The 23,507-nt window shown below is 44.3% G+C and overlaps 1 protein-coding gene across 3 annotated transcripts in view; it reads right to left on the bottom strand.

Moving 5' to 3' along the window:
• Positions 1-5,083: 5,083 nt before the first annotated feature.
• SLC45A4 (solute carrier family 45 member 4) overlaps positions 5,084-23,507 on the bottom strand; it is a 118,544-nt gene continuing 100,120 nt past the window's right edge. For all 3 annotated transcript variants that reach the window (XM_025214509.1, XM_006016434.3, XM_025214503.1), the window contains 6 exons: positions 21,774-21,962; positions 17,740-17,919; positions 13,994-15,069; positions 13,796-13,895; positions 11,601-11,812; positions 5,084-10,578 (listed from right to left, as the gene is read on the bottom strand). In XM_025214509.1, coding sequence (XP_025070294.1) covers positions 10,216-10,578; positions 11,601-11,812; positions 13,796-13,895; positions 13,994-15,069; positions 17,740-17,919; positions 21,774-21,962 — 2,120 coding nt within the window. In that variant the 3' untranslated portion in view covers positions 5,084-10,215. The remainder of the gene's footprint in view (positions 10,579-11,600; positions 11,813-13,795; positions 13,896-13,993; positions 15,070-17,739; positions 17,920-21,773; positions 21,963-23,507) is intronic.

Genomic DNA, 23,507 nt, shown 5'->3' with positions numbered 1-23,507 from the left:
TTAAGAATCATCTTAATTTAATCAGAGGCAAAACTGAGCATCTTAATAACTGGTTGCACCTGTCTGCCCTGACGGTAGCAGCCATACGGTAGCGACACGACGGTACGGGTGCTTTGAGCCACCTGCAGCTGGACTGAGATGCAGGGTGGCCCAAGCAACCTGGGACCAGGAAACACCTAAAAGAAGTACCTGGTGAAACAAGTAACTCTTGCAATCCGTCCTTCCTGCAATGGCTACTAAACTCAGGCTGTGCTTGCTTTTCCCTCGTTCCTGTTGCCCTGACTTGGATAATTCGGTTTCTTGGCTGTCTTTAAGGCTAGGGACATAAGTTACACATAAACCGGTTTAAGTGACCAAAAATTGGTGTAAACCTGTAACAGAACAGAAGTTCAGTGCACATCAACCAGTTTCAAAATGGCCAAAACTGGTTTAAGATAAACCTGGTTGAATGTAGTATCACACTTAATTGATTTAGGTCAAACTGGTTTATGAAACTTCTGTCCCAGATCCCTCCCTGGTTCAAGCTGAATCAGTGTCCCCCAGCATCCCAGGATGCTTTGCAGCCCTGGGCTAGGCAGTGCTGTCTGCTCCAGAGAGCAGGGTTGGCCATGCCCCTCTGCTCTCTAGCTGGAGCAACGAGGGCTGGCTGATGAGTGGGTGGGAAACCTGGCTGGGGACTGCAGCTGGGTCTGTGGGGGGCAGCCCCTACCAGGCTATGCCCCACTTGACACTGGAGTGGAGGGGGCAAGGGGCTTGGAGCAGGGCTTGGGGTGGGGGAACAGCCTGAGAGGGACTGCCAGCAGATGGGGGGGCCAGCAGGAGACCAGCAAACTCCACCCCCTCCCGCCTCTGGCAGAGCCTGGGGCAAGCGGTCGATAAGGGGAGGGGGCATAATTCCCCATAGGTCTCCCAGGCCATGGGGGAGAAAGAAAAGGCTGGGGAACTGGGGCTGCATGCACTGGTCCCCTGCCCCCCGTGAGCACAGGGCCAAGCCTTGCAGGACCAGACTGAGGGCAGGAGTGTTGGCAAAGACCTGGCCCAGTCGTCAGAGAACTACATTTCCATTGTAAGGCAGAACCTGTGCCAGGCGGGAGACGGGAACACCGAACACCTAAGCAGAGACAAAAGACACTGAATGCGCAAGCGTCCTGGCAGAGGTGCGAGAGGTGACACGCGTACTGTCGAGGCACCCAAGGGGGAGAAGGGGGTGCAAGCGTGCCTGTAAAAACCCAGGTAGAGATGAGGCCTGTGGGATCTCCACTCCCACACCGAAGACCACCTGCTGGTTCCCCAAGAAGGGCTTTCTGAATACTTGGCTGCAAGGAGACCTGGTGCCCTCAAGATTATATAAGACTTATGCAAGGCTTCCTCTTGTCTTTTTGGTTTACTGCATCCCATTTCCCTTTTAAGTTAGTTGAAGCCATGTGTGCTCGCACTGTTTTACTGGGCTGTATCGTAGCGTAGGCCAAGATTTTTGGTTGTTCATTGTTGTGTGCTCGAGGCTGCAAAGTGTTGTGTTCAATACATGCTCGCTTCAGAGGAAGGACTGTTCTTGTTTAAGCTTTTATGAATCCAATGCCACTACCTTTTTCCCCCCCCATCCACCCCTTCCTCAGCCTGGCAGCAGTTACCTTCCCCCCACCTTGAGCAGGGTGGGCAGAAACCTGGCAGGTATTGCCCCTCCCTGCCCAGGCAGACCTTGGGCCTTGGGCTGGGCCATGCCCCTCCACTTGAGCAGGGAGGGGGGAAAAGCCTTGGGCCTTCAGTCCCTTCCCCTTGGCAGTGGCTGGCAGACATGCTCTAGCACCTCCCCAGCTTCCAGCTTGAGCCACTGCAGGCGTATAGCTGCATCTCCCGAATCAAAAGGGAACGTCTGTTCACTCGCTTCTTGGTTTAATCTCTGCTGCTTAGACTAACCTGCAAAGACTGAATCGATTCAGCCTTGGGCTTTTTTGACTAGCTGTACTTAGCCCAAATCTCCCACCCCTGCTCATGTTAAAGCATGCTGGGCTCAGCCCAGATAAAGTAAAATCTTATGAGATAGGAACAGGTTTCCTCACTTGACCCTTTTGCCACGAAAGGTGGGCCGAACTAATGCGTGTAGGCATTTTCCAAGCCAAGCACAGCCGACTTCTGTGTTCCTGAGCAATTGGGTGTTTACCCTGGAACAAGTGCCAGCTCCCAACAGCAGAGACAACCCCTCATGTGCAGGCTGCAGCACCAAGCCCAGGTGTCTCATGCTTGCAAGCCTGAAGGAGGATTAAAAAGGCGGGGTGGGGGTGTGTCAAGATGGGGAATTACCTTTGTGTGAAGTCTACAGGTATTTATACTTGCTCACTTCTGGCATACAGATTGGCAGGGGCTTAGTCTAGCCCGGTACAGATTTTTCCTTTGCTTACAACTTGGCCAAACTCTCTGCAGCAAGCCTAAGGCCAGACCTGTTGGTCATCTAAACATTTATAAAAACCCAACACTTCAGGCCTAGAGAAAGCCAACTCGCAGGAGGAAGAAAATAGTTTGCCGACTCATAATGCTGGCTACTGAACAGCAAAGGCTTTAGCAATAGGATAGTAAAATAATTTTGGGGCCCTACTGTCTATGAAATTCTGACCTAACCTGAGGAGACAGATTAACATAGGTAAAGAGGGATAAGGCAGAGATGCACCTGACCTCTAGCAAGACTCAATCATAATCTGGGTTAGCGTTGTGTGGCATCGAGAGCGCTGGCTTCCCGAGAACTGCACCTGCTTATATCGGTTCTCAACTGGTCTCAAATGAGGAAGAAGTTGCAGAATAAATCCTTGCAACAGGTAAACAGGGCTAGAGCTTAACAGGAGAAAACTTGATGATGCAAACATGCAAACCCAAGGTGGTGCTCTAACCCGACATGGATGCATCAAAGCCTTCCAACGTGCCTCGGGCTTCAGCTGTGCCATCTTTCCAATAAAACCCAAAGTTAGTCAACTTGAAATGGTTTCTTTGGGCACAGGGCAACCTAGAAGTGGGTTTTAAAACAAGGCTGGCCTTAATTTCCTCCAGATAAGCAAAGAGGAAAGTTATATTTGAGTGGTTTTCACAGGTATTTATGACAGCCAAGTCCCAAGTCAGGCAGCCTCTGGCCTTCAGCCATGCATGAGCAAAACCCAAGTAGGTGAGAAATGGCAGTGAAGTTCTTGCATTGGGGAGGGTGGCTCACTGGGTACTCCCTTTGTAACAAGTTGGTTGTCACAACCATCACCTCAGGCATCTGTCGGAGGCCATTTCTAGAGCCTAAAGCCCATAAGCTCTAGTTCTAAGTTACAAGGTCCCTCCCAGGATTTTCCTTCTACTGTGGATTACAAAAGCTCAAGTGGCTGGAAGGGTTGAAGCCAGCGATTCTTAAACTTTTTAGGTTCAAGGTCCCCCTCAGAAGACGACAGCTTTTTGCTTTCACTCACTTTTTGAATATAGAAAAATGCTAGAGCAATTCTGCCGCTGCCAAGGACCCACCATTCTCAGAAACATCTTGATGCGACGGGCTCCTATTTGACTTCTACGGGTTTAATCTTGTGAAGCACACGGAGGTGTTTGCGCACCCAATAGTGCTAGTATGTAGCGCCCCACAACACCCTGAAAAGGATCTCCTGGCACCCTGGGCGAGAATCACTGCTCCAAACCAGACGGCTGTCCTCACGCGAGGCCGGAATCGTCTTTCATGATCGTACGGTGGAGTTGAGCTCCTCGTGACTCAGTAGGTGACAGCTGCTCATTACATTCAGGAAAGGTTCAAGACCGTATTCTGCATTTAAGCTCGCCGCAAGTGCTGGCTGCTTTTGGTGCTTGGGACCTGGTATCTTCTAGACTCCCGCCCCATGATGGCCTACTGTCAGCAGTGTACACCGCCTTTGAAGAACAACACTGAAGTAGTTATTTCTTTTATGAACACTGAATTGAACTTTATAAATCTGGAGAGGTTGGCGATTTCATTCCCAATGGACAGTTGAGGGGTACAGAGATGAGGGGAAGCAGAATGAGTTAATGTTATAAGACGCATCGCATTCCCATGACAAGCAATTCATGTGTTATCCCGTGCTCATGGCTAGAATAGACAACACGTGTTGGCCCTTGCACCATGACCGACAGCAACACGCCACACAAACTCTGAAATGTTTATTAAGATCCAACTTCAGAACAACGGCTTGGAACACAAGGTAATGTGAAGTAGACCAATTTCTAAATTGATTTCTTTTTCTATGCATAAAAGAAAAATCGAGATTATACAAAAAAGAACAGAAAGTGCAGAACACAATAAAACAGTTTCTCATGCAACAAATCTTTACCGTAAATCAGAAAATAAGCTCAACAGTGTAGAAATAAAAAAAACAAACACATACATTATGCTGTCTACTCACTCAAACACATTCATCTGTGACGTTACTTTTCTTTATCCCTTTTTCCTCATAAAACTTATGTGTTTAACACATGCTTATAAACATCGCTAAACTCAGCAAGAGCTATTATAGTGCCCCAACTTAATAAGTTGATAAAAAAGTAGTTGTCATATATGGCCAGTTCACAATGGAACTAAATATTTCTTTTTTCATTATGAGATGCCTATATGCAGCTTTCTATTAGTGTGAGGCATTTAAAATAAGCTGGTCATTTGGCTACCAAAAGGTTGTAGTGTCCATGTTACATCAGAAGGAGAGATTTGTTCGGAGTGAATTGCAGGCTTAATTAACTACAATCCTGACGTAAGCTAGTGCTGGTGGGTGCAGATTCAAAGCTAACGCTCCGCATAGCAGGGCTACATTCCTCAAGCTCCAACTGGGAGATTTTAACAGTAAAAAGAGCCCGAGCTGATCAAATTGAATCCAGGTAATGGATTTCCTTGAATGTTTTTTTGGGGAAAAAAAAAAAAATAGCTCAGTGACAGTTTGCAATTGCTTTTTAGGTGGACAAAAGTTGCACCAACACAAGTGTGTGCTTGCTGCTGCCAATTCCTTTGCTTCAGGGTTAACCAGGATGCTGTGTGATGCCACAGGTTTTCAGGCTCCTGCGTCTCAGCAATTCTGTTCTTGCCAGGAGTTTGCAGTTCTTGCCAGCAGTTTGCAGATTGGAAAGGCAAGGTGAAAACAAGACAGGGCTGGAGGGCTGTTTCGGTCTAGAAATCAATAAGGATAACACAAAGTCTTACGGGGAATTGTCTTAATTTATATCGGAGGCAAAACTGAGCATCTTAGTGACCAACTGGTCCTTTTTTCCCCCTTGGCTGATAGAAGCCATGTTAGTGACCCATTATGAAAAGACAATCTAGTCCTTTCATTCTGCTCTAGGATGCTCTCCTTAGCTGGCTGTACTGAAAATCCCATAAAGTAAAATCTAGTTTAATACTGGAGCTAACAGAAGATGCCTCTGCACGATTTTTGGATGCAACATGAGAAATACAAGACTTTGGGGAGCTCCTCTTTCAAGGCAATGGACAATTTTTGAGTTTTGTGGTTGAAGGAAGAACAGCTCCGGGCCTATCTGTACACAGAGAAGTTCCTATCGGGGAACAATACAATTTGGTGTCTCTCACAGTCAAAGACCATTCCTGTGCAGCATTTGGTGTTTGTTGCATTTATTTGACCTATTAACAGAAAGCAAGTGATAAGACAATTGCAAATAAGAACCGCTCATGCACAAGAGATGCTTCAGATGCAAAAAAATGCTACATATCCTCGGAGTATCATGCAAGGTTTTTATTTAAAGAAGCTAAATATTTATAGCTCAGCTTGTGCACTGGACTAAGATGGGGGAAGCTGGAAGAACGCAAGTGAAACTCTTGCCCGGTAGACCACAAAGAGCCGTCCCGTTAACTGCACTCCCGGTAGAGCTAGACCTTGACCCACGGGTGTCAAACCACCAAACCGCTTGCCCATGTAAAACTGCTATGAGGTAAGATGTGAAATGTTGAACAAATGCTTTTGACAGCTGAAATGCGTCTTGAGGAGAGAAATCATCAGCTGTGCTGTGCTGTTCCACCCATTTCCTCCCTCTGAGCAGAAACAGGTGCAAATCTTGAGTACGACCATTTGACCTCCTCCTCCTATTTGGAAATTACTATTAATCCAGAGAGTTGCAAAGTTGTATTAAGGACTTGAACTAAAACCCACTGTAGTCAATACAAAAAACAAAAAAGTCCTGCTGGCTGCAAAGGGTTTCGGGGCAAGACATTGGTTTACCAAGATCTAACATTAGGAACAAGCTGGTACCATTTGGTCTTCAACTACAGGCCTGGCAGTATTGCTACCTCTGCCACAGTATTGAATGATCTGGGATAGCAGCAATTCAAACTAAAGGACACAAGATGGAGAATCCCTCTGCTCTAGCGTCCCTGCCCTTTAAAACAATATATGTCCCACAAGAAATGTGCTCGAGTCAGCCTGCTTTAGCCGTCAGGCCCGAGGAAGAGTTTCCACCCGGCAGGTTACTCAAGAGCTGCCGATTGAGGAAATCCCGATTCCTCGCATCAGATCAGGAGGCTACAATTCGTTTCGTTCTCAGCAAGTCCTCTTAGCTTGGAAACGTGCCATCTTGTAGAAACAGCACACGCATGAGAGGATGCAAAGGCTGTGAGGAGTTTCGAAGAGTCCCGATTTCTACTGGATTCACTGTCATTTCCCCCTGACAACCTCGCAACTTTGGCGACGAAAGACGTGCGTCTTTCCATAGTGACAGTCAGAGCTGTCTGTCTGATCTGGTCTAGGATAAGTCAGATTTTTATTAAAAGCCTAATGTTAGCAAGAGATCTCAAGGAACCACCTCTGACTCTATAGGGATGGGAACGTTCTGCAGAAATGATTGCATCTGTCTTCTGAAATCATCGTTAGCGTACAGCACGGCCCAGCGCTGATGGGACTCTGGTAAATCAATGCAGCAAATTCAATTTTCATTTCCAAAATGGTTACATGAACACACCAGCCTGCTAACAGCACAGCCTAACAAGCCAGTAACTCGCACCAAGAAATGCTTTTTAACAGTACAAAAATCTGATACTGACTTGGGGGCATCTAAATGGTGTTCAGAAATGAAGACTTTTATCCGAGTAAAGTGCTGCAGAGTCTGGAGAAGCGCAGGAAGAATGAAACCCTCAAAGCCTGAACCTGCTGCAGCGTGCATCTTAGATGGTGGAGTACACAGAATAAAATAGACTGTGGTCAGATCAGCAAACCTAAATGGTATTCAGAGCGGCTACACGCAGCTCTCTCAGCACATTCCTCCAGCCACGTTGGTGGGTGCAAGTAGTGCAACCTGATGGAAATCATTTTCGCATTTGCAGATAAGGGGTCTGGTTAGAGGAAGGAAGTGACTGGGCTTGAGAGGGACACTCCTTCAAAAAGAAAGTAAAATCAAAGGAGGACATTTTCAGAGAAACGACACCGGCAAGGGACGCCGCCTCTTTCTGAAGTTGGCTAAGGTACAGAGTGAGCTCCTTTGGTTACAAAGCTGTGCTGCACTGGAATAAAACTCCACACTACAAAACAACGCGCTCACTGATGTGCTACAGCAACTCGCTAAACCAACTCTTTAAAAGCCCAAAATAAGAGTATTCCAAATGTTCAGTTCTTAAGAAAAAGAGGTCTGGCCAACACAAAATTCAACCTGCCCCGACCTGTGGGCTGGGATCCCGTGGATTTGCAATGGGAGTTCTCCCACCTTTCCCCAATAAAGCCTTGCGCGCCCTCAGCCCCCGTGAAGCAAGACGTGATGTTCGCTCCGGCAGTATGGCAAGAGGTAGCTAAACCCCCTCTCCCCACAGTCTGTCTCATCAGCTAACTAGGCCAATGCCCAATATTTTGACTCAAGAGGGTGTTGCATGAAATAATGCTAATTTAAAACTACATTCAAACCAATGAAACGCATCTGTCAAGGAGAAAAAGGGCAAGACTGGCACTAAGAATATGATGAATGTTTTCAAACTGCAATTTTAACACTAATGGAGACTGTAAAACGTGTTTATATGCCTAAGTTAAGAACTACTCGACTGCGTCCACTTAAACACAAAGCAGAGCTTTAGACAGAGCATTTAAAAAGAAATTATTAAAGCCTTTTTAAAAATGTCTAATTAGGTTTATATTTTACAAGAATGCCAGCTCCCATGGTGAAGCACAACACTGCATTCATTATATGTGAGCGCTACCAGGATGCATTAAAACTTAACTGAGATGATTCACTCCTACAGTTCAGTTAATATATTTGTCATAACTGATTTCTTCAAGGTCCTAAAAGGTTTCAGTAGTATTATTTTCTTGCCTGAAAGCAAAATTCACTAAAAGCATTCTAAATAAAAACAGCTGTCACAAGAAAAGTAAGGAAAAAAAATAATCAAAAAACTTTGAAACACTTAAAAAAAAATCCTGTGCAATTCTATGCTTCAGTGCTATGATATGCTACCAGCCTAAAGACAGCTTATCCGCTCCCGGGGGAGTTTGACGCGAGTACTGACTGAAGTCCTTCCACTAAGAAACGAACCTAGATGCCATTAGTAACCTAGCAATGACGTTGGCAAGACTGCATGTTAGCTTCAGATATACCAAAACATACATATTCTCTTAAATACATTGACAATTCAAGTAATTTATTAAAAAAACTGCTTTTCATTTTGAAATATATATATCTATATCTATATGCATCTATAATTTCTGAAGGTATATATTGCAGCATGATTCACACATGCATTTTAAAGGACTGTCGTAAGGAGTCTGAGGCAGCAGAAATATTACAACAAGCAGCTTGATTTGTCATTTTAAAACATGTGAACTGGCTTCGGCCTCTTATACTCCACATGGAAATGGTCACATATATTTCTCGTAAGGACTGGAAGTTTGCTGCCTGTATTTCTAGAAGAGCTTAAAAAGGCAGCTGCACCTCTGAGTTATGTCTAACCCAAGTATCTGGGCATTGCTAACTATTCAAATAGTCGTTTCAAATTAAACTAGTAGCACTCTTCACAGAAAATTTCTTTGCACCGCAGCTATGTCCTGAATCCAAAAAGTAAGGGGATAAAAAGAGGTCACGCTTCAGGATTAAATTCGGAGGCTCCAAGGGACAACAACCCCCATCTACAGGCAGGAACAGCAGTAAATGCCAATGGGCTGGTTAAGGCCCAAAGCTGATTTTCATATCACCAGACTATGCCCAGTTATTATACTGGCAGGTCTCTGGTTTAACTCGTTGCACTGATGCTGTGCCTTCAACTCTGCCACCGTCATTCCCAGCCAGGATGCTAAAGGATCATAAAAAGTGCAATTAAATTAACAACTTCTTTGCCCACTAATGGGCTCCAAATATCCATCCGTGAAGCTGACCTGAACAGATTCCCCTCTCCACAGCAGCTCCATCAAAAGGAGTTGATCACCTTTAAACACCAAGAGAGAAACCCAACCCCAGGGAGTCCACCAGCACGCAAAAGCTCCCAGCTGAAAACTGTTCTGGTGTGTTCCCACGATGCTTATTAAATTCAGCACTCCTTGCAAGTGCCAACCACCTTTTCAGCTGTTCCAACCATGCACCGACCACCGTCAGTTCCTTGCAAACAGCAGATTTGGGAATAGATCTGTCAAATAAAGATTTCACAGCAGCTCTTGGAAACTGCAGTAGTTACAAAGAAAAATGCCAAGTAATTATTGCACCAACAAAAATACAATGAAATCCAAAGTAAAATTAAAATACGGTAGACTGATATTGTGTTTGAGGAGGGAACCACCCCACCGATCAAGATGCCTATGCATTCACTTACAACGCTAGCAAGATCTGAAATGTTCAGGCAAAAAACTGCAAAGAATATGGCCAGAATAACGTTTGTTTTGTCTTTTTCCAATTACAGTCTAAAAATTGCTGAAACTGCTAAGTGTATACACCGTGAACCTGTTATAACGTTTTAAAAACCATGCAAGAATGATGCACCTGCAGCTTTGTAGAAGTTAGCTGAAATCTAAGTATGTGTTCTGAATTTAAAAAAGTAGTGTTCAGAAATGACATTTTCTAGGTTGAGAAAGCGATTAGCACTATTACTACCTGTTCAAACCTATTTCAGGACTATGGAATTTAGTCTGCATTTTTGCACGAAAGCCTTTTTTTGCTGCCGTTTCAAGCAACACATGTTGAAGGTTCTTGTTTCTCTTCCCTTAACAACGTCCTCCCTCAAGCGCTCGAACCACTTGGAATGTGCACGGATGAGAGGTGGCCCCTTCACACAACGGACTCGCTTTGCACTTCCGTTGAAGCGGTCCCTTTCCGTGTGAGCTTTATAACAGTTGGTTTCTCTGCATTCACGCCGTTTTTGTCAGTCGTCTCTGGAGGGCCCAGTCCCTTCTGCTCTTCTTTGGGATCCTCAGTGACGTCTGGGTAAATCACCAAGAAGGTAGCGGTCAAAAAGCCTAGGAAGGATCCCACGGATGCCACCATTGGAATAACCCGGACCGTGCCAACGGCATCCACCACTCCACCAAGCGCTGAGGCCGCAAGGATTTGGGAGATATAAACCTGACATGACAGAATGGCACAGTCTATGCCAAATCCTCGCTTTGAGTTTCCAGGACTGTGGTGAATATACTGAAAAAGGGAAGGAAGACCCATTAGGAAAGAAGAAAAACGGTGACGGGCAAAATACTTAAAGCAATGAATAATCCTCCCAGGATTTCTTAACCACGTCCTGTCTGCACAGGAGGTGAAAGGATAGGGAAGCCAAGGGCAGGGACTAAGAGGACTGCAAACTTTAGTGCATCATGCTGAATGACTAAAGGAAAAGTCGCTTTTGCTTGAAGGTCACGTGGCAATGGGAAGCAACGCTACCCAGGCAGCGCCGAGTAAGAAGTGGGAATGCTTCTATCGGCAGCCACCGTTCCTACTCGCTTCTCACCAGACAGACATGCAGTCACTCTAGTTTACTGGGATACGGCCAGCTTCAATATGGCACTTACTTCAGTCTCACAAATGTAGTTTTTTTCCTTTTTTGGTTAAGCAAAAATGAATGGCCACAGGAATGCTATCAGGATTTTTAAACAAAACTTCAATACAAACAGATGTATTAAAACCATTTATTCCCTTCAGGCTCTCAAACCCATGCACAGCAATACTAAGCTGAGAGTAGCGCTGTCCTGGCTGACATCCAGCAGAACCTTTTTAACTTTCCAGTACCCTGTACCTGCGGTTGTAGCTCCAAACCCTTATTGGAGCACCTACCACATCTCACAAAATGGGAAACCTCGGCAGGCAGATGCACTGAACAAAAGGGTTTGCTAACACTGAAGTAATGAATGTGCGTATTGTACAAGCTTTTATCCACTGCCGCCGTATCCTGTGACCACTGTCATAAGAGGGATTCGCTCTGTATTCCACGTGTATTTAGCTTCTTTAAATGCCTCACTTCACTTAGCACCAGGCAAACTAGTCCCTAACTCAACGTCTTCTCCAGTTCTGTCCAGATTAAGTACCAGTCTTTGCAGTCAAAGGCTACACTGCTCTGTACAAGTCCTGTAACATCGATACCCCAAATGAATGGATTTAAAGCTGAGTGACAGAAGGAAATTTGCCAGTGGTGAAAATGCTCTGTTGTGAAGGAATATTTCACCTACCTCTCTGATATCATGGTATTGTCCTAGAAGCGCGTAGGGGCAGTACGATATACTCATAGACACGATGCCCATGGTGCTGATCATTATCATAGAGACGTACACGTTGGGGAACATCGCCATGACTGCGGTACCAATAGAAAAGCCCAGTGTGCCCAGAATGTAGATCACCCTTATACTAAGGTCGTAGTTGTCCAGATATTTTTGTAATAAGGCTACAGAGAACAAGAAAAAAAAGTGATTAGCCTATACAGGGAAATCGTACAACACTGACAGCCTTTCCTCAATCAGAGGATCAGTCCAGTCATGAAAATGTAGTGCATGCAACATCTATGTGCTCTTGAAGCAGCAAAACCCTTGCAACTCTAACCCCATTTCATTCAACATTAAAATTTACAGCTGTTTAAAATCACTGAGATCACTATAGGATCGTGTAGATGTCACAGATGTGTGCGTGCCCCCCCACCTTTCAAAGAGGTTAAAGTTTCCCTGTCCTCAGCTAGACATTGCATTGTAAAACACTTGGCCAATATAAGGGACTTATAAAAGGTATTTTTTCCCTGCAAGATCTCACAGGCAGGAAGAGAATTCCTGATCCCAAACCCCTCTTCACAGACCTTTAAAAGGAAGGACAAACTGTACTGCAGAAACCACGTGCAGCAACGCGCAGCTGATTGAAGCACGGTGGTTCGGCATGTATTCTCCGAGCACAGAACTGACTCGGTTCTAATAAAAAAACCCTCTGCTAAATTAAACCAATTAGATACGGTTTTACTGTGGACAACGTGTCGTTTTGCATTTTAGGATGGGAGGCCTGGCTGGATTTATATTGACATGCCTCGATAAAGAGGCAGGTCTCCAAGATTTTTATCCGCCACTCACGTCTGTAAATATGCCCACAGATGTGAAGCAAAAGCAGATTGCAGCATGTACAAAATGCTGTATTACCGCATATACTCCGAGTCTGAATGGTAGCTCTAAGGCTTACAAGTGGTTTCTCTGTCATTAGAGAAACCTAGCCCTTGAAGCTTCCCATCTCCTAAGTGCACATTCATCATTTTGCTTTGCAAAACACTGCCATTTAAAAAAAAAAAAAAAAAAAAAAAAAAAAAAAAAAAAAAAAAAAAAAAAAAAAAAAAAAAAAAAAAAAAAAAAAAAAAAAAAAAAAAAAAAAAAAAAAAAAAAAAAAAAAAAAAAAAAAAAAAAAAAAAAAAAAAAAAAAAAAAAAAAAAAAAAAAAAAAAAAAAAAAAAAAAAAAAAAAAAAAAAAAAAAAAAAAAAAAAAAAAAAAAAAAAAAAAAAAAAAAAAAAAAAAAAAAAAAAAAAAAAAAAAAAAAAAAAAAAAAAAAAAAAAAAAAAAAAAAAAAAAAAAAAAAAAAAAAAAAAAAAAAAAAAAAAAAAAAAAAAAAAAAAAAAAAAAAAAAAAAAAAAAAAAAAAAAAAAAAAAAAAAAAAAAAAAAAAAAAAAAAAAAAAAAAAAAAAAAAAAAAAAAAAAAAAAAAAAAAAAAAAAAAAAAAAAAAAAAAAAAAAAAAAAAAAAAAAAAAAAAAAAAAAAAAAAAAAAAAAAAAAAAAAAAAAAAAAAAAAAAAAAAAAAAAAAAAAAAAAAAAAAAAAAAAAAAAAAAAAAAAAAAAAAAAAAAAAAAAAAAAAAAAAAAAAAAAAAAAAAAAAAAAAAAAAAAAAAAAAAAAAAAAAAAAAAAAAAAAAAAAAAAAAAAAAAAAAAAAAAAAAAAAAAAAAAAAAAAAAAAAAAAAAAAAAAAAAAAAAAAAAAAAAAAAAAAAAAAAAAAAAAAAAAAAAAAAAAAAAAAAAAAAAAAAAAAAAAAAAAAAAAAAAAAAAAAAAAAAAAAAAAAAAAAAAAAAAAAAAAAAAAAAAAAAAAAAAAAAAGATACCCTCGTTATGAGCTTTAATTTTTAGCAGGCAGAGTCTTAGTTTAATGGCCCTTAGCCATCAGAAAGTGTCCTCAGTGCAATTCTGTATTTCACTCTACACAGGATCGTTTTACACCGTCACTTCTACTCTTAAGGACCGTCTCCACACCGACTCAGCCTCACTTAAGACGCCCGTTATAAACATTTGAAATGCACGTACAAAAATTTCCTCCAATCTCAATATTTAACTGGAAGGCGAACACTAGTCTACACTAGTATTTAAGTTACTGTCTCTGGAACTAGCTGGATTCGCCTGTTGACAGACTTACCTGAACAAACAGCAGCAGTAGCAGCATAAATTACCAATCCCCAGCAGCCCATCTGAACTCCAGCATTATAGGCATGAAGCTCGGTAGAATTAGAAGGGCCCTGCAAGACAGAGAGAGAGAGATTTATTATTAGGGAATCACAAAACAGGTACAAAGCTGAAACCAGTCTGCCTTAGGTAACATACACTAATTGCTCACCTTGGGATCACCTTTAAAAATGACCTGTCCCATGAAATCTGTATAAAACACAGCTTCAGCAATGATTGAAAACCAGGTTAAGAGGTGACAGACGCAAAGTCTCAGTAGCTCCTTTGGCATCTTTAGCATGGACAACCACAGCAGTCTGACAGTGGTTTCAGTTTCCCCTTCCTCGCTCTCTGTGTCTCCACTAGAATTAGTTGCACCACTCTGATTCCTGTGCCGGTATCTCTGCCGTTGCCTCTTCTGCATGTCATAGATATCATTCATGCTGCGGGAGGACTTTATCAAGACAATGGCATTGGCCCGTCGGAAACGATAGCGGCGAGACCCTATTTTGCCATAGTACGAGAAGGTGTAAGAAGGCTGACGGTAGAACATGTGTCTCCGTCTGCGCATGGAGTTGGAAGTACTGGATGGCTTCATGCCAATTCTAGCATGTCCATTCAGGAGCTCTTTTGGTAGGGAGCCGTTTGCATTTGGGACTTTGCCTACATTCAAGTGATTATCAAGCAACATCTCCTCCTCTTTTTCATTTTCCCTGAGGAAAGCAGACAAGCGGTTGAATTTGGACTTCATAAGTTCCTGGCTGGTGGTGTGGGGTGTGTTTGGGTAGGATGCATCCTGAAAAATGGAAGGCTCAATGTCTTGTAGAAAAAGCAGCTCTGGTTCGATTTCTATAGTAGCATCAGGCATGTGCAGGATAGAATCGCTCTTGCTCCTGACGATATTCACCTCGAGGAAATCAAGGTCGAGGTCTGCCTCTGAACGACCATCGTCAGGGAACAGAGAAGCTCCATATGGATCTTCCTCACTAATTGCATTCAAACGACTGAGGGGTGGGAGACTGCCACTGTACTTGACACTAGACAGCGTGTCTCCTTCTTCATCAATTCTATCCTGTTGAGGGTTATACTGCTCTTCTTCAATACTAAAAAGATGAAGAGCTACGGAGACAGAGAAAATAATGGCTGCAAAGAAGAAAAGTACTTGTTCTTGAGATTTGAAGAGATCGCCCAAAAAGGTCTGTGTCCAGTCAAGCCCTCCCAGCATATAGCCGATTGCTCCTCCAAGACCTGAGGAAGAGAGGGGGGGAAAAGAAAAAAAGGCATAAAATGTTATCAACTGGAAACAGGGATTGACTTAAAGTCTGACATCAAACCACAGCCTCCCTTCAAGCACCACGTGAAGCCTGTGATGGAGATGTAGAAATATGAGGAATTTAAGCAGACAAGGTTCCACTTATTTTGAAGGCAATATGAGCCTTTGATTTCAGGCTGACCATTTAGCAAGCGGCCCGACTTATTGTTCACTGGTTTGTGTTTGAATCTAAAGTCTGGAAATCCAATGCCAGGCTGGAGGCTGTTCTTAGCCAGGTGTGGGGCAAGAGGTTAAAGAAATGAAGACTACTGCCCCTTCTACTAGGCAAATCCTTTCAAAATAGATTTAAAATCCCTTTTAGATGACAACTTTGGACGAGCCCACGCTCTGAGAACGTGCCACCTGCTGGGTTTGTAGATTCATAGATGTTAGGGTCAGAAGGGACCTCAGTAGGTCATCAAGTCCGACCCCCTGTTGCTGGGCAGGAAAAAGCGCTGGGGTCAGACAACCCCTGCCAGGTGCTTATCCAGTCTCCTCTTGAAGACCCCCAGGGTAGGGGAGAGCACCACTTCCCTTGGAAACCCACTCCAGATTCTGGCGCCCTTACCATGAAGAAGTTCTTTCTAATGTCTAACCTAAATTTGCTCTCCATCAATTTGTGGCCATTGTTCCTAGTTACTCCAGGGGATGCCCTAGTAAACAGAGCATCTCCTAATTCCCTGCTGGCCCCCCCGACAAATTTATAGGCAGCCCCAAGATCCCCTCTCAGCCTTCTCTTGCAGAGGCTGAAGAGGAGATCTAGGTCCCTCAGTATCTCTTCATAGAGCTCTGCCTGCAGGCCCCCCAACCATACGAGCGGCCTCCGCTGAACCCTCAAGGTTAGCCACATCCCTCTTGAAGTGCAGCGCCCAGAACTGGATGCAGTACTTCAACTGTGGCCTGAACAGTGCCACAAAGGGGAAGCATCGCCTCCCTAGACCTGTTCATCATACACCTGCTAATGCATGATAAAGTGCAGTTAGTCTTGTTGACCATTTTGTCACACTGACGGCTCATGTTCATCTTGGAGTCAACAACGACTCCGAGATCCCTTTCTGCTGCTGTGCTGCTGAGGTCATCCCCCAGCCTGGAAGCGTGTTGGTGGCTCTTTTTGCCCAGGTGCAGCGCTTTGCACTCGTCTTTGCTGAACTGCATCCTATTTTGTTCTGCCCACTTTTCCAACCTGTCCAGATCTGCCTGGATCCATTCCCTACCCTCTGGTGTGTTAACTTTGCTCCATAATTTGGTATCATCTGCAAACTTGGACAGGGTGCTCTCTACGCCCTCGTCCAAGTCACTAATAAAGACATTAGTGTCCAAGTCTCTTGGTATCGTGCCTCCAGCTCTGAAGTCATGCTCTGCCCCATGGGTTTGCAATCTGTGGCCCATGGGTCTGCTCCCTGTGGTTCTTGGGGCCATGGCCACAGAAATGGTAAGTGAGGGGGGATTTCTTGCAGCCCCACTCACTGCTTATGGGGAAGGGGCAGGAGGCCATGCAGCTCCCTGTACCACTGTGTCTGCTTCTGCTGTGGGAGTCAGGACTCCACACCCTGCGAACAGGGATGGACAGGCAGAGTTGAACCTGTGCTCTTCCCATGCCATGGGGAAATGGAGTGGGGCAGCTCGGTTGGCCAACAGAAGCAGGGAGGATCAACCAATAAGAGCTTATGCTGCTGCTGCTTCATGGATATACAATATTGTGTCTGGGTGCTGGCGGAACAGAGATGGAGAAGCTGAGAACAGTTCTGAGCGGAGAAGGCGGGCTGGGGCTGGGGTGAGCTTGCCTGCGAGGGGCGGAGAACCTGTGCCTGCAGAGACCCTGGCTATTAACAGTACATGATTGGCAAGTAGACCACTGGATGGTTGTGGTGAAAGGTGCAGGCCGTGTGATGTTTGGAGGGCTGCACGTGTGACCTGGACCGGTGATCAAGTTCAGAACCACTGCTTTGGCCAATTGCATCAGTATTTTGTCCCAAACGAACAGATCTCTAAAAGACTTGCTTGGCTTACAACTACGGGACTTCAGTTCTGATGCAGTTTATTAAACATCTCCTCAGAGCTGCATTAAAACCAGTTCTCCTTTCAGTCGCACTGGGGGCAATCCAGACTCATTCCACTGATGTCAATTAGCATCTCCAGGCTTAACAGAGCCTTACGGCACAACCCGGCTTGGCTCACTGACTTGTCGGTCTTTCTAACTTGCATTCTAAAACCTTCAGACCGGAGACTGCCTCAACGTGTGTTTGCATGGGTCAGGATGATACGGATTCATTCAGAATTAGATCTCCAAGTACCTCCGTAAACAATCTTTGCGCTGCCTACAATTACTTTTGCTTTGCCGTGGCCTGATATTCATAGACCTTTCTCCCATATAGCACACCCTCAGCCTTCAGATTAGAGCCACTCTGCCACTGAGACAGGACACCGAGATATGTGGACCTATGGTCTGACCCAGTAAGACGTTTGTGTGCTTATGACAATTGCACGATACTGAATCACGAGGACCGAGTTCAGAAAATATCTACAACTATGAGAGATAACCGAGTAACGAGTCAACGTCAGAAGATGCAAGGGTTGCATGAAATGCATACAAATGAGTTACGTACCAGCTGAGAAGGCATGGATGTTGAGTGCCATGTCCTGTTCCTCGCTATCCACCACATCGAGTAAATAGGCTCGAATCGGCCCTTCTGTTGCATCAGCACAAAAATCCAACACCACCACCCCCAGCACTGTGAGAACTATGCCAATTGGCTGCTTGTCTGGGACGTCTCCAATGGCTAGACCTGTGAACACAAAGGCACCTGTAGGCATTTCATCCAAAGGGGGATAACTACTAAGAAGCAGGTTAATCTCCTTAAGAGAAAGGCAAGTCGATACACTTACTGGAAACATTCCTTTACTGAATAAAATGGCAATTTCAATTCTTTGCCACAGCTTCTGGAAAGGTCTGGGACAGAAGATACAGTTCTTTACGTTGATGAGATGAACACTTTAAGAAATAAATGTCAATCTGTTTGAAGCCCCCCCCCGCACACTTCTCAAAGTAGCGGTTATGTGTCTACCCTGCCACGTTTCAAACATCCTCCAAATGTGGAAGGTACTTTGTGAAAGGCAGCTAGGATAAGAAAAATCTGGATCCTCGGAACAAAAACTACATGCATCAAACCCCTGGTTAAGTGCGGCTATAGCAACTGCATTTCTTGCATTCGGTTTTGCAGACTGCACCCTGAACTTCACATGTGCCCAACTATTAGTACCTGTCCCGTGGGACACCAAGAGGACACCATAAAATGGGGAAAAAACCCCCAAACAAATCAGTTGCTCAAATTGATATTTGTTTTGGTTAAATATTCTTTTTTAAATTGTAAAGTTCCAGAAACAAAGCAGCAAATGAATTTGGCACTGTCATTGCTATATAATAAAAGCGTCTTATGATGATTTTTATGATGATATACGTATAGATCATTACAATAGGACCAATCAGCTTCTGCTGTCGTTGCAAGAGGTCCTCTTGAAGCGGAGCCGCTGAAGAACAATTCCATTATAAAACATTAACTTCTCATCGGGGAACGTTCAAACAAAGGTGTTCATAAAAACCATAATGACTGAAAACTGTCAGTGAGATGCAGGAATTAGAGGTGCCAGATTGTGACACAGCCCTTAAACCAGTGCAATGGAAAACAATCCTGTGGGGAGCTGGACTAGATAATGCAGGAGAGGTTTTCCAGTGCTCAAGAATATTGATTCCTGGGTTTATAAGGAGAAATCTGAAAGCCAAGCAAGAGTGTCTTTTACATTAAACAAATGCCACTGGCAGGTGAGATGCGCCGCTAACATCAGTGCTATTCTTGTTTTGAAAAGCTGGACTATGCAGATAATAGACAGGGCAATAACAATTAAGGCTGTGCCCAGAGCGGAGAGGACCTGTGTGTACTCCTATGCTGGGGAGGTGCTGGCAATGCACTGATGCAATCTTCTAGCTTTACAGCCTGGGCGGCTCTCCTGTGCTCCCTGCCCCTTGCACAGCTCCAGCCACTCAGACAGGCGAGGTGGCACCATTCCCCTCAGCTCCAGGGTGAAAGCAGTGGGGTGGGGTGAAGGCAGGCAGGGAACACGGATGTGCCGACTCCACCTTCAAGGGTTGCAAGGCACACACGAGTGCCTTCCTTTCGTATTGCCCCTCTTGGGACCTTGGCAAGCAGTACTTTTCTCTGCACAGTGGGACCGGGCAAAGGGGTACAGAGAAACTAATGCCATTTTCCTAAACCAGGAATCCAATCTAGATGCCAGATTGTAAAAGCTAATGTCTGAAGATTTCCAACACGTCAGGGCAAGTGGTGAAGCAGCTTTCAGTTGAGGAGCGCACTTGAAGCCATACTGGGAGAAGGGAGAAAGCATTCATAGAAAGACCACCTAGCCCCACTGCACTGCTGGCAAGAAAAAAAGTATATAGATAGCACTTCCATGGCTTCTCCACGGACAGCTCTTGCTTCCGCGGGAGGAAGGGTCTTTTGGAGCACATTTGGCATTAGGCTACCGAGACAGTCTGGTTGCAAAACTATTGCAGTGGCTCCAAAAGTGCTGAAAAAAGGACTCCAAGTTTGAGAACAGACCCCATTCCTTTAGTGCACATTCACCAGAAGATGACAAAATACTGCCATATAAAACGTTAGCTTTCCTCTATCTGCATGGCTTGCCAAGGTCAATAAAAGCTGGCTTAAATTAACATGGAGAGGCCCCTTAAGTCAGAACAGGCTCTCTCTGACAGCAGATGGGGAGAGGGGGTGCACCGTGAGCCTGACATCAAAGGGCGTCTCTGGTCTCAGGCTCGCTGCATCCCAGACCTCCGAAAGGCAAGCAGCTGCCCTTCTGCTTTAAAAGTTTCCAGGGTGCCTGTGGAAATGGCAACTGGGAGTCCCCAGCTCCCTATACCATTGGGCCCCAGGGCACAAGGAGCTTTGAAGACCACATCTGCAGCCTTGGAGTGGAGCTGGGCTGCAGCTCCTTGGGCATCTGGACCTAGACAGCAGGGAGAGGTGGCAGCTTCCCCACCGGGGACTTTGAACACTACACCTAGCAGCTCTGGGGTGGCTGCTAGGACATGGATGATCATGGGCTTCCATGGGGTTAAAGTCCCCAGTGGGGGAAGCCCTTTGGCTTACCTTGCTTCCCAGAGGCTCTGACCTCCCATGTCTGGTGGCCCAGGCAGAGCTGCTGGGCACAAGGTTTTGTTTATCAGTGTTGCCAGCCTGGCCTGGACAGCCCTAGTCTCTAACTGGACCCAGGATGGGGCAGCAAATCAGCTGACTGTCAGCTCACCACACTGGGGACTCGAACCTGCCTTCACGAGGCTGGGGCTGGGTCTGAGACCAACAATCAATCAGCTGATTGTCAGCTTCAGCCCCAGACCTCACTGGTGCCGGTTTGAGTCCTCGGTGTGGTCCCGGAGCAGACAAAATCGGCTGATTCTCAGCCAAGCTGGACCTGTGGGAATTCCTCTTTCAACTTCCTGGTGCTGGGGGGCCAAGTTTTTGATCTCAGGATCCCTTGCACTGCCATGCTGTAATGGCACAACTGAGATCCGATCCCTGATCCCAACAATCATGCCTTCTGCCATGCCACACAGACCAAATTGCACCATTAAACATGTCAGAGGCCTAAACATCAACTAGATTGCATATTAATCATCTCCAAGCATTAATTTTTATTTATAAAGGAAGCTAGTAAAGCATTGCAGCAGGATGCACCCAATGTCTCCAACGAGTCATCGTTTGTTCGTTAAGAACGGCTTATCCTTTGCAATCTGTAGGGTAGTAAAAACAATCCCATAGAGCGTCTCTGAGGCTTTGGGAAGGTGAAATACTGACCCAAGGTTAAACGCCTGGTTCATTCCCCGAATTGTTAAAACAAATCCTCATCTCACATAAACATGGGAACAAAGAGTCATAGGTACAAGGCTCCTTTCCGTTGCATCAACCCAAAGGTGTTGTAAATGTTTCCTTAAATGTACTTGCTGTAGCACTAAATTCACAGAGATTCTTAGATTAAGTTCCCTTGTCAACTATGTTCTAGGGAAACAACTTATTTTTAACAGATTTGATGGGGGCTCGGGAAAAATTATTTTCCCACATAGAGATGTTGATAAACTAATATTAACCGTGCTCTGGACTTTTTCAATACCAGGTCTAAGAAAAGAACAAGAAAAAGTGAAAAGATAATTTTTGAAATAATGCTGGAAACAGGATGTGTCGCCAGATATGCATTAAAGGGAAAATGGATCACAACAGGAAATGTTTCCCTGTGAACAGGTTGCTACACTTTTCCCATGTCAAGAACTGGCCGAATTCATCTTGGAGCCTACAAACATTATGCTGGCAACCGCTGTATTAATGACTCAGTATCAACGGTTATAGTTATTCTTACAGGGCTAATATTTAGCAGAGTACTGTGACTTTAAATTTTCCTTCCTTGTTAAAGTCCGGGATAGTTCACATCTTAGTTACCCAATACAACATGTTAATGTTACACTAAGCAGCTTGTAAGTTAATCAACTGCATATCATGCATATCTTAGATAAGACACTTTATATCAGAGGCTATAGTAAGTAAAATGGGCAGGTGATTTCCCAATTACTTACCTATAACAGAGCCATTAAGGAAAAGTGCAACTCCAAAGAGGACACCGATGGAGAGAGCGAGAATAAAAGGCCTCCGGCGGCCCCAGCTCAGGGTGCAGCGGTCACTGGCCGAACCTATGAGTGGAGTGAAGATCAAGCCCAGGATAGGGCTAAGGAACCAAGTGAGGCTGTAGTACTGCTCAGGAAGACCTAAAAACCAAAGAAAAAGGGGTTACCAGTTATATGCTGTACATGGTACATTGAGATCTAAAATGCAGGATTTACTTTTTTTTTTTTTTATTATATAAAAGGAGTATAATAAAAGAACAGCAGCACACTAATCTGTTGCAACCCCTCACCCAAGGGCACACCTGGATAAGGTCACCATAATTTTGTGCCATTCTCTAACAGGCAATAAAACATTTACACATGTTTCATAGGGAAGAGAGAACTTAATATATAGCAAGGAGTTCACCACCTGCACATAACTACTGGAATAAAGGTTAGGACATTCAGAGTCACCAGTCTGCACTGATCACTGCCTCCTCATGGCCCGCTGCGTAAAGTGGATGTTACAATGGCTTTGCAAGTCCGAAAGGCCAGCGTACACGGGTATCTCTAAGCTTTAACACCTTGATAGCTGGGGACAGAGTTTTACCATCGTGTGATGAATTGTTTTTTCCAGCACACAACCCTGTGGCACTAGTTTCTGAAAACTAAGCTTGCAAGGTATGGTAGGGCATATTTACAACTAGAGTGGTAGAGGACACCAGCACCCTGCTCCTCATTTGGAACAAAATTGTAGAGCAGATAGACTGAACAATAGCCAATACCCAAACCAATTATTTTCAAACCCCGACAGCAGACACGTAGATCGCTCACCTCTGTTACCCAAAGGGCCAGTTTCTGAAAGCAGTGAGTAGGCACAGCAGAAGGGAAATAGATTTATCCTATAAAATTACTTGGGGGTGAGAGGATAGTTGTTGCCAGTGATTAATAAGGTCTAGGGAAAAAAGTGCATGGAAGGATGAAAACGGCAGCAAAGGAAAAGCCTCCTGCACCCAGTTATTGGGAATAATACCAGCCATCAGCCCGTAGATGGCAGAGCGTCTCACTCCACATCTGAAACATTTTCTTCCTTTTCAATGTACCAGCACTATTTCATACATCTTTTCAAAGGCAGGAGTACAAAATGGTCTGCGGCTTGTTGTCTAGCTAGCACTGGGGCTAAAAAAAAAAGACCAGCTTTCTCACTCAGTAGAGGAAAATAAGGGGGCCATTAGTCACACCCACAGCATCAAAAGCAGTGAGCAACCATTACTGCTTCATTCTGTATTTGGGTAGCAGGTGCCATTAATATTCAGAATAACCCATGCAGGAGGTCAGGAAAATTTAGTTTCACTGGCATTTAAAACTACCATCACATCTGGGACCTGCATGGTGACTTATGTTCTTACAGTGACTTAATGTATGTACCAGTGAACTGGGTTCTCCCAAACTTACTGTAAAGACGCTGCACATGGAGAATTTAAAGCCTTGCACACAAGCTACCGTAAGACAGCCAATTCCTCGGATGATGTCTGAGGCCAAACGCTGCCATGCCTCGTGTGATGGGATCAGCCCTGAGCAGGCTACAAAGTCCTTACCCGAAGGGCCGGACAAGCATTAGGAACATCAGACTTGTGAACTTTGCGGAGACTGGGGCTACCCCTAGGAAGCCAGATGCTAAAGCTTCCTTTTCAGGGAAGGGAAAAA

This window comes from Alligator sinensis, unplaced genomic scaffold (genome assembly GCF_000455745.1).
Source record: "Alligator sinensis unplaced genomic scaffold, ASM45574v1 scaffold721_1, whole genome shotgun sequence".
Classification (NCBI taxonomy): Eukaryota; Metazoa; Chordata; order Crocodylia; family Alligatoridae; genus Alligator; species Alligator sinensis.
The sequence above is the reverse complement of the archived record's forward strand: the minus strand, read 5'-3'. Positions and strand labels throughout refer to the sequence as shown.